Below are 18,980 nucleotides of genomic sequence, written 5' to 3' on the forward strand. Positions count from 1 at the left end.
ATTCATGAACATACTCAAAAAAATCTCAAAGCATTAGCAAAACAAATCCAGGTGTGTACTAAAAAGATAATACATTATGACCAAGCTTATTTTACTTCCTAAATGCAATGATGGCTTCATATTTGAAATATTAATTAATGTAACTAACAACACTGTGAAATTATGGGGAAAAGTCTATCTGTGTAAAGAAATAATTAGATTAAATTACATTTGTAATGAAATCTCTAAGTTAAATTAGAAATAGAAAACTCCCCTCTTACACTGAATGAAACCACAATAAGATGCCATTTTTTTGCCACCCACTTGGCAAATCATACCAAATGTTGGCAAGGATGTGACTTAACTGGAATTCTTACATATACTGTTTCTGAGGGTGGGGCTTGGTAATAGCCCTTTGGAAATAATCTGGCATTATTTAGCAGATTTTTAAGACTCAACAATTCCGTTTCACATGTGCATATGTGCACCAGAAGACCCGTGTAAGAATGTTCATGGCGACGTTATTTGTAACGACAAAAAAACTGGAATTTGGTGATAACAAGAAAACCAACTCTCTGTCAATAGAAGAATGGGTAGATAACCTCTGTTGACATATAATGGCCTACTAGACAGCAAAAAAACTATAGCTACAGGGATCGACAAAGATGAGCTAACAAAATACATGAAAATAGCAAGTTGCAAAAGTGTAAAACCATTTTTATAAAGTTGAAAAACAAGGAAATTTAGAAAAGGAAAGCAGTGGAATTGTAAACTCAGGATCCTGATCTCCCACAAGGAGGAGGATAGCTACTGTCAGAGAAAGGCACATGGGGGTTGAAAAAGTGTTGCTAACTTAATTTTCCTTAAGTTGGAAGGTAAAAAAGCAGATATTTGTCATATTATTGTATTTTATAACACGTATAGATGTTATTCATATTTTGCATTTATCAAATGTTTCATAATAAAATAATGCTTATAAAATCTAATGTAATAGATTTTACATTACATTAGATAATGTAAATAATTATATTAGATAATGTAAATTTGTAATATATAGCAATTTGGGGCATAGAAAACTTTCTATAATAAAGGCCAATGATAGCGACAGGAAGCATATGGTAAGCAAATGGAACAGTTTACCTTGTTAACACCCGCTGAATAGTATTCCGTTTTTTTATCCAGATACATACAGACCATGTTATGAAAAGCAGCCCTGTGCACTGGTAAAGAGCCAGATTGGTGCCAGTCTTGGTTGTGATACTTCTTAGCTGTGAGATCTTGGGCTTTGGGTCCCTTATGTGTAAAATAGAGATAATAATAGGACCTAATCCATAAAGTTATTTTAAGTATTGGATGAGTTAGCACACAGAAAATGCTTAGTAATGACTTACTCAAAATACATGCTCAATGTTAGATTCTAGTGATCACTTTCTCTTGATTTAATACTTTGAAATGTTCTGTTTGTATTATGGTAGGTTTTGGTCATTTGACGAAGCAATTGATGACATTGGCTGATGGACGTGTGGTGTTGGCTCTAGAAGGAGGACATGATCTCACAGCCATCTGTGATGCATCAGAAGCCTGTGTAAATGCCCTCCTAGGAAATGAGGTAAAAAAGTAAAAGTACAAAAGGGCAGGGGTAAAGAATCAGGGATGTATGCATGTATATTTTTAAACTAAAAAAAAATTCTGCATACTCAGAAAGCTTAACATTGCTCTTACCATTAAGAAAGAAGGTAAGCCTTAGATAAGTTTACATGTTCTCGTATACTACAATGTTATCCCAGGTACAGAATCCACATAGCACTCACTCCCTTCAATCAGGTTAGCCACGGAGCTCAAAAATAAGAACGTTTTGTCCACTGACCCAACCAATGAGTACGGAAACATTGAATAAGAAATAAAACTTTAAAAAATGTCTGGAGGTTTCTTGTAGGATTATGTTATTTCTGAGAAAAAAAACTATTTTAAAAATTGGTAAACTATTTTTGTCACCATTTAAGAATTCTTCATGCTAAGAGATAGGTATTTCCATCTTACAGATGGTGAGAATGAGTCTCAAAAATGTTGAGAAATCCATCCAAAGTCATGCAGTCAGAATGCATTATAAGATCCAAGACATGAACATGAATCTAAATGGCCAAAGACCATTATTTTTTCTTTCACATCACATGGCTACATTGCAACATACTTTCTGACTACTCTGCAGAATTCAGATCCAATTGCTATGAGGTTCACTTCCAGCTCATGGCAACTTTTTCAACCAATTAGTTGCAATTCAGCAAATATTTCAAAGTTTCTATGTATTCATTAATATTATCCATTAATCTATTTTCTATAGTGATTATACAGTAGTGTTAAGACTATCATATGCATTTTGCCTTTCTTTTATGAATTTGCAATATGATTTTGCTTATTAGATAAACATATACAAAATCTTTTTAAAAATCTATCATTCATATCATTTTTTTAACTGTAATGCATGCCTTTGCCTGTAGTATTTATAAAACAAAATGTACCTTTTCTTCTGCACATAGAACACATAGTTACTATTGTCATCATTATTTTACAAACCTGTAATGTTTCCATATGATTATTTTTCATATATATTGAAGTAAAAATGTATGTTGTTAATTTGAAGAAAAAATATGAGAGAGAAAACTTAAGCATTGCTCAAGTACTTTACTCTTGTTAATTTTTTTTTTTTTTCTTTCTGAGACAGAGTCTTGCTCTGTTGCCCAGGCTGGAGTGCAGTGGTGCGATCTCGGCTCACTGCAACCTCCGCCACCTGGGTTGAAGTGATTCCCCTGCCTCAGCCACCCAAGTAGCTGGGATTACAGGTGTGCACCATCACGCCCAGCTAATTTTTGTATTTTTAGTAGAGACGGGGTTTCACCATGTTGGCTAGGCTGGTCTCGAACTCCTGACCTCGTGATCTGCCCGCCTCGGCCTCCCAAAGTGCTGGAATTACAGGCCTGAACCACCGCGCCTGGCTGTCTTGTTAATTTTAGACAGCACAATAACTCAAAGGATGTAATTATCTAATGATTAGTGTCAACAAAGTGCTGCTGTTTCAGATCACACACAATTCAACGTGTGTAAAATTTTCTAAAATGTTAGTGTCTTTCTGTGATCCCTGTACGCCAATAATGTCAAACAGGATGTTGAGTATTTTTTTATGGCAGTAAGGGAGTGCAAGAAATAAATGCTATTTTTATTTTATAAGTTGATGTTGGGGTGCTTTTTTGCCCCCTAGATAACATTTTTTTGCATAGTCACCTGTATTCTGAAATCACTTATTTGATTTTAAATATAGAAACATGTTACAGAAGCATAATAATATTAATATTTGCATTATAAAGGCTTACACCAGATGTGCAGACAATCAGAATAGGTTGTGGATTTGTAGCTCCATGGATAATTGACCTAGCCAGAAAGAAATGTTACCTGATTGCAAAAGCCAACTACTTTTCTTCCTATGTGGAAGGAAATCAGGGATTTTACTGGCTTTCTTTGAACACATGCATTCAAATGTCGCTATACTCATAATCTTTTGCTCTTAACCCAACATTTCCAATGAGGATGGAGTGATCTCCCCTATGATCTCTTTCTTTAAGAAATGATTATGTTTCAGAACAGATTCAACTGTGTGGAGTTACATGTTTTTCTTAATTTATCTGTGTTTACTGTAAAGCAAAGTGTGTTTTGTACCTTGCTGCCATTCTATGACCTTTTGACTGGGAGAACTCTGGTCATTTTAGTACACATGCTTTTCATGGAGATGAAATACACTGCTTTTGTAGAGCAATTAGTGACTTTAAAATTGATGGCAATATGAGAGATTACATATTCTTAAATATTCCTATATGAAAGTATCTCGCTGGCCGGGCGCGGTGTCTCATGCCTGTAATCCCAGCACTTTGGGAGGCCGAGGCGGGTGGATCACGAGGTCATGAGATCAAGACCATCCTGGCTAACACTGTGAAACCCTGTCTCTACTAAAAATACAAAAAATTAGCCAGGCGTGTTGGCGGGCGCCTGTAGTCCCAGCTACTCCGGAGCCTGAGTCAGGAGAATGGCATGAACCCGAGAGGTGGAGCTTGCAGTGAGCCGAGATGGCACCACTGCATTCCAGCCTGGGCGACAGAGGCGAGGCTCCGACTCAAAAAAAAAAAAAAAAAAAAAAAAAACTCAAAATGCTGAATTAAATATTAAAACCACCCTTTTAAATTTATGAATGACTTCCAAAAAGATAGAAAAAGGAGAGTGAATACTGCAACTGTTGGCTACCTTGGAGGCATCTGTTTGAAAATCACCAATTGGTCAGAGTTTGAACATTAATAATCTACTGCATATTGCAAAAGATAGTCAAAGCCTTGGGCCTAAGAAGGAAAGGGAATTTAATTGGAGACCAGAACGCAGAAAGAATGACAATGATGTCACCTGATTTAAGTTTGAGACCTGTGCCTTTTCTCTATATGTTTAGAAAGACCAGGCTTGAGAAAGAGAAAGGAATAAAGGTATCGCTGGACAATATTAAACCTGACCATGTGAGTGTTTAGATTGCTAAAATTTCCAGTAAGTGCTAACTGAAATGATTATTTTTGGCTATATTGACTATTGAACTTACTAATTAATATGTATGTCTTATGGTAAATTTGAGTTAGTTATTATGATGCCCTAAATACCAGCTTGTCCCTTTTGGTTGGTGATCTTCAGTTGCATAAGCACAACCTAAAATTTTTTCAATATAAACTAAAGGAAGGGAGGTTTAAATAATGTATGCTTTTCTATATTTTTTGCATTAAACTTTCTTGGGAACATAAATAAGAATATAGAATTCCTAGCAGATACTTTAAGGGTAACAATGAATATGGGATTATTGAATTTTTGAAAGGTAAATTTTGTTGTGTCAGGTCTATCAGTATATGGAAGAACAAAGTTAAGAAATAGAAAGATTATTAAAAGTGAAAAATTAAAGAAAAATACAAACATGTTGTACATTATAATTCATTTGGAAAAAGGAAATGAAAATATAATACATAAAACACATTAAAGAATGGAGAGTTCTTCTCACTTTCATTGACAATATTTATAATCCAAGGCCTGGTTTTCTGTATTTTTTTCCAGGTCAAAGATCATCATGACTACACTGAAGTTTTAAATTTTATTCTTTTAGAAAAATAATATATAAGGCGTATTACATGTACCTCACCATTTTTTAAAAAGTGCATATATGTAGTTTTCACAGTAGTTTTATATGGTAAGCTGTAGGTAAAAAAATACAAAAGGATGTCTTTCAGATTGCAATTTCAAATCCCAGTTTCCCTCCAAACCCTTTATTCAATGATTAATAGAGCAATTATAACTCATTATCTGGGATTTCACTTTTACAAATAACAAAATGTAGTAAAGCTTGAACTTAAAACATTGGCAGAACCCGCTTTAGTTTCTCAACACTGAACATGCAATTGAACTCACATTAGAAAGGTCAAGAGGGGCCTTTCTGAGGGCCTCTGCTCTTTGTCAGATGTATTTATTCATGTGCAGAGGATTAGAATTCATAAACATTTTGCCAGTTTTTTGAATGCTATTTCTTTCCCTTGTTGTTTTTGGCCAGGCCATGTCAATACAGCAAAATTTTGCTTCTTAGGGCTTATGATCAGCAGAATAATATGTATTACATAACCCAAAGTAATTATAAAATCAGCAGGAACCGTTAGCTGTGCATCTGTGTAGACACATAGAAGGGTACCAAAAAACTTGATTTTTAAAAATTTTAGTTATCTGAGTGTTGCGCCCAAAACAGGCATTTTCTTCTTTTTAAATATCTTTATCATGAAAATGATCTACTTAGCAAAACATCTCTTAACTATTCTTTTAAGAAATATGTACAAGGTCAGTCAAAATAGTATACTATTGGATTAAAACTAATTTGAGCATGGTACAGGAAATTCCTAGAGGCAACTGATATTGAAGACATACCAGAAGTCCGTTTTTTTCTTTTTCTTGGCAAAGTTTAGAACTTAGATTTATCAGTCCAATCAGTGCATGATGAATATTTTTGATCTTTTTCAATGAAGCACTTAGAAACACCAGCTTGGGGTTTGCAAGAAATTGAAGTGAATATTTAAATGAGAAGAATCATTAAGTTGCTTGGAAAGGCATTAGGGATACTTGTGTCAATAACCACATAGTTTTTAGAATTCGTAATAGAAACATCTGTGAGGTTCCCAGAAAATCTGATTTTGGTAATCTGTATTTGAGCTGATTGGCAAACAGTGTCACAGTTGCTTTAAGGCCAAATTTGCCTACTGTTATGCAAAGCCAATTAGTGGCACCCCGGGTTACTTCCTCTGAAAGAAATTTTCCCAAGAGGTGAGAAAAGCTTTAAGCAGTTGCCATTCCTATGGAATCTAAAACAAAAACATTGAAAAACTTCAAGCAAGTCAAAGAAAGGAGAGGACATGTAGTAGTAGAAGCCTTAGGTAGTGAGTTGAGAACATGGCCATTAGAAGATCACCTGTCAATACCGAATAAATGATGATTTCTAAGCTTGTTAGAGGAAAAAAGCAAAACAAATTGTCATAGGTCTGGAAGCTGTTGAGATTATGCTAAATCCTCTAGTACTGCAAGTTCAGCATTTACACTTGGAGCATATAGCATGTTTTGATTTCCCTCACTCTTTTTAAAATTTGGATTCTGATTTCTTTTTTTGTCTCTCCTTTTTTTTTTCTTTTCTTTCTTTCCCTCACTGCCTCCCTCCCGTTATTCTTCACTTCCTCACTCCCTTCAACCCTCTCTCCCTTTCTCCCTCCCTCTCTCCACTTTCTTTTTAATAACTGCTATCTCCTGTTGAGTATGCTCAGCTGCTTCTATTTGACTTGAATTTCACAAACAGTGGCTAAACTTAGTGATTGTGTTTGTTGATAATCTTTTAAAGATGACGTTTTGCTCTAAAGCTGCTGAAATAGTCTCTTGAATTGACTCTAGTAAGTGTTGACAACCACCCCTGAGGTGAACTCTTGAGATGTTGTTGTCCAAGTTGCTCATCAGGGGTTTGTTTGCATTGGATTCCGAATGGGGAAGTTGTTTTGCCATCTTTTTCATGCTTTAGATTATGTATGGCTGAAGCTTAGTCCATTGGGGAATTGGTGTGAATCTGGGAAAGCTTACAAGCTCCTAAATAGTTGCCATTCATGAGTAAAGGAAGGAAGAACTGAATACAGGGACAATGTATGATATGTCAGAATAATGTTTTTCTATGGTTTTCTTTTAAACTTTGAAGGCTCTCCATACTCTGAAAGAGAATGTATGGGTAATCTAAAGAGAATAAAACTGTTTGGGGAAAATATTATTTGAAGATACTTTTCAGTGTAGATGTGGCCTGTGATGTTGCATTTCTTATATTCAACAAGGCAGAGCCAAATTGGTTGTGGATTTATTTTTGTTTATATGTTTTATCAAATGCCAAATGAAGTGGACGTTGTTTGGATAATTCAAAACTCCATTATATAAATTTTCTGTATAGTCTTTAGGTTTTTCAGAGGGTGTTAAGGAGAATATGGGCCAGGGACCTGGATATTTCACAGGTTGTGGTAACCAATAAAAGAAAGAAAGCAGTTCTTTGCCATGGTGAAACAAACATGAGATGACATTCATTTATCTGACCATTCATTAGTCTTTTATTGGGCATGTATTTTGTGCCCAAACGTATCAATATAAGTAAAAGTAAAACAAAGTGCTTTGGGAATATAACATAAAACCATTGTTTTTAACTACAGAGATGGAGGCATATTTTAATATTTAATTGGTCTTGAATAAAAAATCAGACTAATATGAGCTAATATCTAAGGAAAAGATTATCATGTAATGGGAAAGCATAGATAAAGACATTAAGACTTCTTGGAATTGTGGATGGCTCTGTTTGGATTTGTTCGTTTTGTTTTTGGTAGAGGAGAGGTATGTTGAGTAGAATAAAAGTATATACTGAGGCTGAATCTGGGTAATGGAATATCATAAGGAATTAGAATTTCTGTGAAAAAATATGGAAGCTTTGAATACATGAATCCCAAGCTTTGGTGTAAAACAACAACAGCAACAAAACAGCGTTTTGTTTGTTTGTTTGTTTGTTTGTTTGTTTGTTTTTTATGGAGATGGCAGAAGCTTATAGAAGAAAACAAAGCTTACTATGAAAATAACTATTAGCAATTTTCCCAGATAATCAATAAACAAAATTGTACTCTAACCACAATATGCTGGAACTGACTGTAAATGACTTGTGAAAGCCAATTGTGTGTATCTCTGCTTAAATCTAAGTTTAATAACATCACATTAGTAGCTCGAAATAGGCCATGGTGGGAATATTTACAGCACAGAAATCAGCAAATACTACAAATTAGGACTACTTCTTGGACAGTTAGCAGTTCAACATTTACCGGCACACCACTGCTACACAATGTGAAACAGGTCTTGTTAGCAGAAAAGTCAACAGTTGGAAAAGAGTATCATACAAAATCTCTTTAATAAAATAAAAAAATTAAAGAAAATATTGAAAAATATAAAATTAGCAGATTAAAGGAAGAAGAGATTTAAAAAGCAAATAAAGAGAATACTAAGGCACACAAAGTGAAACAGGACTTAACAAATTTGACTGTCAAATTTAAACTTACTTGCAGAAACAGGGGCAAGTAAACAAGATTTTTGGCATTTAATGTGAGCCAAGCCTTCTTCATAACAATTGATATCCAAACTACAGACATTATGTTGGAAAACTACACATACAGTCCTGAACGAACTTCCCTTCAATGTTGTTAGAACTTTAGTTTGACATGTACTTTTCAACATACGTAGTATTTTCCTAACTCTACTGTGTGGTTCTAACTGTTTTCTCATTATGTTGTATATCTACAAACTTACCTTAATGATTAAACAAGAATATCAATAATCTGAATTATCCAACAAATTGTATTTATTATCCTCTTTCCAATTGACCGCTATGCCTTCTTCCATTTATTTTTAGTTTTATTTTTAATTACTTAGTTGGTGATTGCCATAGATGTTTAAATATATCATGTGCAAACTGTCCATGGTTAAGCATCATGGAAATTATAGGATACTATTTGGGTTTGATATGGAACAGAGGCATCTTCTCATAGTCTTCCTCCTTTCATTCATTGGCTGATGTATTGTTTAACCTACATTTCTCTAAGCCATAGTAGTTTTGGACAAAACTCAGTTAATAGAACAATAACTACAGTAATAATCTCAGAGTCTGACTCACTGGTCCCTCTTACCTTATTCAAGGAATTCCTGCAATATCTCATGTGAGCTGATGACCATGACTGTTCCCTTTACCTCTTGGTCTTCCTGTTACTCTCATAAGACTTATGTCACTGCTATTGACCAGAGATATTTCTTTATTGCTGTGTTGATATCACCCTATGTCATCCACATGTAGGTAGGATGCAGGCAGACGCAATCTGAATAATTTCAATAGTTTGTCAGTGTAGTAACTTGATTGTTAATACAATCACCCTGATTCTGATATTTCCCCCAATCTATTTGGTCAAGAATTTTAATGACTTCAAACAAATAAAATAGGTTATTTCAAGAATGACTCATGAATCACAATTTGGATAAAATTATAACCAGATTTACTTACACAATCAAATTAAACATACACAACTAATTGCAGACTTCTCTAAGACAATTATTCAAATGAGAGTTGAGTTTCCACCACCAATCCCTCCTCACTAGGGAATTGATAATAGTTCATCAGCATGGAGAGTCAGGTCTTCATTACAATCTGCTTCCCTTGTCCTCTTGGTCTTGATTATCATATTCTTCCAAAGTTCCACAATATCTGTGACCCTGACAACTGAACCCTTTCTGCATTTTGTCTGAGTCGCTTTGCATGTTGCAGGGGGACTTTCAGCTTTCTTTGTAAGTAAATTTGTGGCCTTGTATCTAAGAATATAACATGTTGCTCTTATGCAAAATATATAATCTCACTTTGTTTCCTGGAAGGACAATAATACAGTGGAAAGAACATGAACTCAAGATCCAGACTTTGTTTCCCTATTCTCTTACATCACAGTGCTTTTAATTTTTTTTAGATTTTTAATTTTTGCTAAACTGTTTTTAATTGTAAAATATAACACTTATACAGAAAACTGCAAAACACAAATGTACAACTCAATGAAATATCACAGAGATCACATATGTAATGATCAACCAAGAGATAGAGTAATGTCAGCTCTATCTCTATGAAAAGACCCCACATTCCTTTTCTAACTAGTATCCCCTTTCTCTTTTCTGAAAGTCACCAATTTTCTGATGTCTAAGACTATATTTTAATTTGTAGCTTTATATCCATGAAATCATACAGTATATAATTCTTACTCATTTTGCTTAAGAGATTTATCCATGTTATTGCAGCTAGCTATATTTGTTTCATTTCCATTCACATATAGTATTCCATTCTATAAAAATAATTTTTAGGAAAATGTCACAGTTTATTTACATATTCTGCTTTTGACAGATAAAGGGAATTTTTCCTGTTTGGGGGCTATTGTATCTAATGTTGTGATGGACATTTTATATGTGTTTCTTGGTGCACTTGTACCGACATTTTTGTTGAATATATTTCTACAAGTGGTATTGCTGAATCCTGAAATATGCATGTGTTTAAATTTTGTGGATAGCACCAAACTGTTTTCCATAGTGGCAGTTACAATTTGTACTCCTACCAGTGGCATACAAGTGTTTACACAGTTCTGTATCCTTCTAATACTCCATATTGTCAGTCTTTTAAAATCTTGCCATTCTGTTGGATGTGTAGTAGTATATCACCATGGTTTTGATTTGCCCAGACGCTAATGTGGTAAAGCAGTTCTTCATCTATTTATTGATCATTTGTACATACTGTTTTTGAAGTATCTATTCAAAACTTTTGTCCACCTTCATATTGTCTTTTTCCTTACTGATTTAGCAATTCTTGATAGGTTCTAGTGTTAGTTTCATGTGTTGAAAATCTTGTCTTTTCACCATCTTAAAGGTGACCTTTGATAATTGAAAGTAACTTTTTAATGTGGTATAATTTATCAATCTTTTCCTGTAGGATTAGTTCTTTTTGTAGTCTGTTTAAGTATTCTTTCTGGATTCCCAAAGTCAAGAAAAGATTATTTTTATTCTTTCCTTCCTCTTTTCTGAAAGGTTTATTTTTTGACTTCAACATTTAGATGCATAGTTCATCTGGCATTGAATATGTATATGGCATAATATAGAGGTCAGGTTTGTTTGTTTCAATGTGAATATACAGTTGATCAAGTACCACTTATAGAAAAGACCATCCATTCAGCAGGGCACAGTGGCTCATGCCTGTAATCCCAGCACTATGGGAGGCCAAGGTGGGCGAATCATGAGGTCAGAGGTTTGAGACCAGCCTAACCAACATGGTGAAACCCCATCTCTACTAAAAATACAAAAATTAGCCAGGCGTGGTGGTGCGCACCTGTATTCCCAGCTACTCAGGAGGCTGAGGCTGGAGAATCGCTTGAACCCAGGAGGCAGAGGTTGCAGTGAGCTGAGATAGCACCACTGCACTCCAGCCTGGGTGATAGTACAAGACTCCGTCTCAAAAAAAAAAAAAAAAGACCATCCATTCATTATGGCTCAGTAGTGTTAACTTTATCCATGTATACATGGAGAGTCTATTCTATTTCACAGGTTTCTCTCTTTTTATGTGATATTATCAGACTGTCTTAACTACTGTAGTTTTATAAAACGTCTTGATATCTGGTAGAACAAATCTTTCCGTTTGTTTTTCTTCTTCAAGACAGTCTTGGCTACATTTGGCCCCACTGCATTTTTATATAAAATTTTAGAATCAGCTTGGGTGGTTGTACAAATCACATATAAGTGGATATAAATGGATTTAGTTCACCAACTAAGACAAAGGTGATAACATTGTAGTAGCAGATGCTCTTTGAAGGGAAGCTTTCTGTAATATAAGGAAAGTTTGAATGAAGGAAATGAAAAAAAAATTATCCACAAGAACTAACTGAAGGAAAATTCATGTGACCATATTAATATCAGATAAAAATGGACTTTAAGGCAAGAAAAAAAGAGAAAATAGAGATCAAAAGAGATGTTTCATACTGATAAAATATTCTATGAACCAAGAAGATAAAACAATTCAAACTTTTTGTGTCTAAGACAGCATGAAAACATATTAAGTATACATGGAAAGAACCAAATGAAAAAATAGGCAAAACCACAATCATCATAACAAATTTTAGTACACTTCTCTCAGTAACTGATAAACCATGAAGAAAATAAAAGTGAAGGGTGATGTGGAAGATTTAAACACTTGATAAACTTGCTATAATTTAAATATATAATGGAGTATATATCCCCTAACATGACAGAATATCGTTCTTTTCAAGGACATTCTTAACATTTTTAAAAATAGACCATATATGGAGCATAAAGCAAGTTTCAATAAATTTGAACTAATTGAATTCATACATAGTGTAATTTTTTACCCACAGTGAGGTAATTAGAAAATCGTATATATTTTGAGATTTCAAATATACTCTAATTCATGTGTCCAAAGAAATCACAGTGAAATACTAGAAAGTATTCCAAAATAAAGCATTATGAAAACATAACATGTGAAAACTTGTGTGATATATAAAGCTGAACTTAGAGAAACATATGGTTTTAAATGTATATATTAGAAAAGAAGAAAGCTTAAAATTAATGTTTAAAAGCATGTATCTCATTAGAGAATCAAAGCAGCAAATTAAATGCAAAGAAACCAAAGAAGATATAAATAAAATGATAAAATAGAAAACAAGCATATATGTAAGATTTTTAAAGTCAGAGGTTGATTCTTTGAAATAAGTAGTAAAATTGATCGAACTCTAGTAAGACTGACCAACAAAGAAAAAGCATGCATGCCCAGCACTGGGAAAGAAAAGGGGACTTCACTACAGATTTTAATGTTATTAAAAGGATGACAAGAAAATATTAAAATAAACTTTACGTAAACATTTCAAAAACTTCTGAAATGGAATATATTAAATGGAAAAATTATAATAAAAATGCAACCTTGCAAGACTGAATAAAAATACAGCAAATGTGAATGGTTCTTTAATTACTTACAAAACTGAGTTTTTAAAACTAAATTTACCAGGAGAAAACACAAAACCTATAGAGCTTCACCAGGAAATTCTACCAGGAATTTAAGGAAAAAATAACACCAATCACAAATTGTTTTAGAATAAAGGAATGGATGGTAGGAAGAATCCATCACAAATAATTTTTTGAGGCCTATGTAATACCAATACCAAAAACTTAACAGAATATCACAAGAAAGGAATATTATAAGAGAATATTTCTCATAGTCATAGTAGTTAAAACCCTAAATAAAATATTAGCAGTTCATCAACATCTTAAATGTTCATAAAAATTGGGTTTACTCTAGAAATATAACATATTAACTTTCCAGACTAATTCATTATAATTCATCACATTAAGACAATGAGGAAGAAATATATTTCAATAAATGTTTTAAAAGCAGCTGATAAACTACCCAATCATAATGAACAATTTTTACAAATAGAAATAAAAAATGTTTATTAACTTGATAAAGGATAGCTACAAAATAAATTCCACAGTATACATCAGGTTTAAAGGTGAAATATAGAAATTATTCTTTTAAATTGAAAACAAGACAAAGATACTCTTACTGCTTCATTTCAGCATTGTTCAGGGAATCCTAGACAGTGCGATATTGTAAGAAAAAGAAAAAGATACCAGTATTGGAGAAAAATAAATAAATCTTTCACTATTTACAGATGATTTGTAATTGAGTATGAAGAAAATCTATTAAAAGATGTTCATTTAAATTATGAATTAATATGTAAATTTAACAAAGTGGGTAGTTAATTAAAAATCAGTGAAAATTTAAAACTCACTTAAAAGGTTTAGTAAAAATTAATTATATATCTATATAACTGTCATAACTGTAGAAAATAAAAGTTTAAGAATACACTGGTTTTATGTAACCAGTTATCATTAAGGGAAACTGGGTGAAGAGTACATGGGAATTTTGTACAGTGTTTGAAACTTTCTATAAATATAAAATTACTTCAAAAAACATTTTAATAATGAGTTTATTTCACACACACATTTTTGTATCCCCACCATTTCCGTGTCTGACCACTACTATACTATATCCTATCATAACATTCCATACATACTTAAAACCAAGCAAAGGGTGGAGTTCCATCTTAGAAAACTGAACAGACATTTTGGACAACACATTCTTGGCAATGGAACCTGGACAACATTTATTAGATATGGTATGTAAAGTTCTCACTCTGCATTACAAAAAGACAGGTGGATATCAAATGATAGAGAAATGAAATAAGACAGAAATTTTCTAACAAGCTGTTTAAACTATTAAGGAGACTTCTTGCTCCACTGCCAGAGATCTTGAATAGCCTCTTGGTCAGTCATTAGGAAGCAGTTCTTCACATAATTGATGAAATTGGTTTCCAATTTGGGAAGAGAACCACCTTTTTTTGTACTTGCTTGCGTTTTTGCTTTAATGTTTTCTACAGAACTAGGTCCTTTTAGCGTTTTGGGAGGGGTCTTTTTCTGTTTTTTGAAGGATTCTTGACCTTTTGGTCTTGATGTTGATGGTTTTGAGTCTTTTTCACTCTGGTTTGATTTTTGTGCATTTTTGGCTGGAGTATCTTGTATAGATTTCTTCACTGGGCTTTTTCTTCATCTTCCTCACCCTTGTCATCGTCATCTTCATTGTCATCATCATTATCTTCATCAGCAGCAAGTTTTTACTGTTTTTCTGTGGAACCTCACTACCACCTCTAGAGGCAGCTCGCTTTCCAGATATACTTAAGAGCTTTGCATCCTCCTCCTCTTCATCTTCTCACTGTGCATCTTCCTCCACAGCTGTTAAGTGCTGCCCAATAATATGCACTGGCCCTGAACTATGCTTCAACCATAAGACCATAGGTGGTGGTATTTCAAAGCCCACAAAGGAAACTGTTGGCTGTACAGACATTTTCAAAGTTGCCAGTGTTACTTTTATTTGGACTGCGTTTATATTTCATTGCTTCTGCTTCAATGATGTGCAATTCATCATAGGTACTGGCTCCTGAACTGGCCATTCTTAAAGAAAACTGGTGCTCATTTTCATCGTCATCCACATTAAAGTGATAATATTTGTCAGCTTTAGTTCACAATTAAAAAGTTAATTTTGAGGCCTTAGAGGGCTCATGTCCATGTCCATCAAATCTTCTATGGGTTTGTGGCACCCACTGTGGTGGGAGAGAAGGCGAATGGAGATAAATGACTCCTACTCCAGAGAACAAACACACAGGACAGAATCACACCAGGATTGAAATTTTTTTTTTTTTTTTTTTTTTTTTTTTTTTGAGACGGAGTCTTGCTCTGTCGCCCAGGCTGGAGTGCAGTGGCGCGATCTCGGCTCACTGCAAGCTCCGCCTCCCGGGTTCACGCCATTCTCCTGCCTCAGCCTCCCAAGTAGCTGGGACTACAGGCGCCTGCCAACACGCCCGGCTAATTTTTTGTATTTTTAGTAGAAACGGGGTTTCACCGTGTTAGCCAAGATGGTCTCGATCTCCTGACCTCGTGATCCGCCCGTCTCGGGAAAATTTTTTAATTAAATTATAAATATACATATTTTATATATATAGTGTAAATATATACACATACATAATTTACAAAAGCATTAAACAAACCAAATACCTAGAATAAATCTATCTGAAAATATGACCCTATTCATAAAATTGTAGAATATTTTTAGAGAAGTTAACAAACATCTAAATAAATTATAGAATACATTATGTTATGGATTAGAGGTCTAGGTATTGAGATGATCCCAGTTCTCCTCAAATTGGATTAAAGATTAATTTCAATGCCTTTCAAAATTTCATTCCATTTTATTGTCATTCTATTGCTTTTTCTTCCGCTCAATTGGAAGCAACCTTTTCTCCTCTAATTATTGGCATGGCCATTCTGCCTCTACTTGCCCTGGGTCTTTGTTTCTTTTGCATTTCCCTGCATTTCTGATCTATAGAAATATCTGCCTGCATGTCAGGAAACCTTGCCAATGCATAGGAGAAAATAATTGTGTGGAAATTATGCAAGAGCAGTTCACCTTAGAAAACAAAATGAGTTATCACTGCTGTTCTAATTCTTCATCTTAAAACCATATCCTGATTACAGCAGGCAACCAAGAGGAAGAACCCATTTTATTTTGTCTTGTTAGCTATGGTGAGCAGAATAAAGGCCACCTCTTCATGTTATTTTTTCGATTAAGTATTTCTCCATTTATTCAACATTTTTAAAATGTCTTTCATATACAGTCTCCATCTTTGTCTTTAAATGGCTCACAACAAAATAGAGAGTGGGATAAAATGACTTTCTACTACATAATGTATTTAGTAAATAAGAATATTTGTGGGGGAAAGGGCCATAGGAGGGGAAGAAATTTGCTCTAGTAGAGAATTTGAGGAGCAGGCAATATTTGCGGTGGTCCTTGAATGCTTGGTAAGGTTTTACCAATTCAAAGAAGAATGAAAAACATAGAATTCAGAGGAAACAGAATAGATAAAAGTACAGAAATATTAAAATAGTTGGCATATTTGGGAAACGTCAACACATAACAAAAACGCTAACAAGTCTATTTAATAGATCCTTTGCTTGATTGATGTATACATCCATCCTCACACACCTGTTACATTTGCAAAGGCTCTGTTTAGCTTCTTTTATGTTCTGTTCTAAGTCATGCAAATAAAAAAAATCAGTGAGCTGTTTTTCATAGCTCATCAGTACAGCGTAAATTTTAAAAATCTTACTCAACAGCTTCTCCAAGAATATCCCTCGCCTCTTTCTATAGATGAATCTTAGGCAACTAAAATGATTTTTGACGATTTAAATGATCTGATTCTAAAGAACCTGGGAATTACTTATAAGATGATAATGGCCACAATTTTATGGTGTTTTAAAATAGCTACAGTACTTAGAATGTATATGGTATATGCAACTTAACAAACATGTGAATCATATCAATACATTATCACAACTTTCTGAAAATGATGTAGAAAAATAAATTTCCCTGTCACTGAGCCTGAAAATCTGTGTAAAGAATTGCTATGAGTAATGCTTGTGATTAAGCTTTAGATACAATTAAGCTGGATGAGAGCTTTAAGTGTCAAGAGGTTATGTTAAAATTATCTAGCGTATCTTATAACTCCATGATAATTACCATTATTTAACAGAACTGCTTGACAGAAATGGCATGACGGGTGTGTACTATTTCCTACATTTGCATCTGCTTTATCTTTCTGTAACTTTTGCATGCAAAAGTTGTCTTGTTTATATAAATTACTCCTTATTTATCTTTTAATAATTTCCAGTAATGCTGATTAATCTCAATCACCAATGTTTTTGCTGTATCTAATCACCTAAATTAAATACATAGCAAAACTTTACCACATATTCTTACTTTCTGCTCCAAATTTATAAAAAATGAATATTTATTTAATATTATTTATTAGTTATTAAATTATGAATAATGACAACACTCATAAATATTTATTAAGTGGATGCTTCAATCAGATGTTGTTAGTGCTTATAATTGTGAGTGATTAAATAAATAATTGTCTAGAAAAGACAACCCAATTCTGTGGTCCCGCCATACAAGATTTTAATTTTATAAAAACAGACTCAAAATGCCACTTGCCTTCTTGCCAACGGAGAGAATATTATCCATTGCATACCTGCCAGAGAAAAAATAAAGAACCTACATTGAGAAATTTCTGAATTCAGCTCTGTCTGTATGTATACACTCAAAATGAAACAAATTGGGGCAATTTACTGAAGGTTAAATCCTCTAAATGACATTCAACTAAAACATGCAGGGAAATGCTTTGGGAGGTTTAAATGATCAATTTAATTGCCTTAATTCTCTGAATTGCTTTTTAAAATAGACACAACCCTTTTGCATCTAACTGAAGATTCTAAATTGGGGGTTTAGGGGTGTTTGTATTTTACTCTCAATACTCTGAATCACGTATGCTTTCTGTATAACCTGAGTCTTTAAAATAGCCCAGACCTCAGTGTGCATGAGACCAGAAGTTAGATGTTTTACATATATGATCTGCCTATAGCTTTCTTTCCAGGAGCCAGCACCTTTCAGTTTGTCAGGATTTTTACCCCAAAGTCACAGGGAAGCTTTTTGAAGAGCTAAATATGCTGACATCGCTTTGTGCTTTTGTTCTTAAATATTGGAACATAGAGTGTCATTTCAAGATATTTTATTAGTAAAATCTATCTGATTTCTATTAAAAATTATTTTCTCTAAGCTCCAAGAAGGGAGTGAAAAATTATTTATAAGCAAAGTAGCCCTCTGAACCTTGTCTAATGCATAAGAGTTTTCCAAGTAAGCTTCAGTTTATGATTCAGTAGTTCCTCTGAGTTAAGAGAGTGTTACTAGACTAACATATTCTTGAAGATACAATTTGAAATACCACATTTTAAAAATGATTTTAACAAGTTTTAAGAGTTTATTTCAGAACCTTGTACTGCCACAGAGCGGTGGTGGTGATGTTTTTTTTTTCCTCTCACCAAACTGTATTGCAAATAAACCTTTTGATGTTTAAAAGTTTTTCTTTGGCAGCTAAGAAAAACACTCTGGAAAGTTATAGTTAGTGAATTTACCCGTGTATAAATATCCCTGAGCTAGTCTGTTATCCTGTGGCATCTGGAATAAAGGTGCTATTGTTGTAGATTTCATGATTGAAGAATAGAATAATCAATTCAGAGGGACCCTGAGGGGAAGATTCACTCACATATGTGGTGGAAACTGGTAATCCCTGTGTTTTTTTAGGTTTTCCTACAGATGAAGAGACATAGATGAGTTCATGCTTTGATGCGTCTAG

At 33.8% G+C, this 18,980-nt stretch overlaps 1 protein-coding gene across 14 annotated transcripts in view; it reads left to right on the forward strand.

The window, feature by feature from the left end:
- HDAC9 (histone deacetylase 9) overlaps positions 1-18,980 on the forward strand; it is a 911,762-nt gene that overhangs the window by 843,434 nt on the left and 49,348 nt on the right. For all 14 annotated transcript variants that reach the window (XM_034963758.4, XM_034963753.3, XM_055115739.2 and 11 more), the window contains one exon: positions 1,455-1,588. In XM_034963758.4, the coding sequence (XP_034819649.1) occupies positions 1,455-1,588 (134 nt within the window). The remainder of the gene's footprint in view (positions 1-1,454; positions 1,589-18,980) is intronic.

The sequence above is a fragment of the Pan paniscus genome, chromosome 6, assembly GCF_029289425.2.
Source record: "Pan paniscus chromosome 6, NHGRI_mPanPan1-v2.0_pri, whole genome shotgun sequence".
NCBI classification, from domain to species: domain Eukaryota; kingdom Metazoa; phylum Chordata; class Mammalia; order Primates; family Hominidae; genus Pan; species Pan paniscus.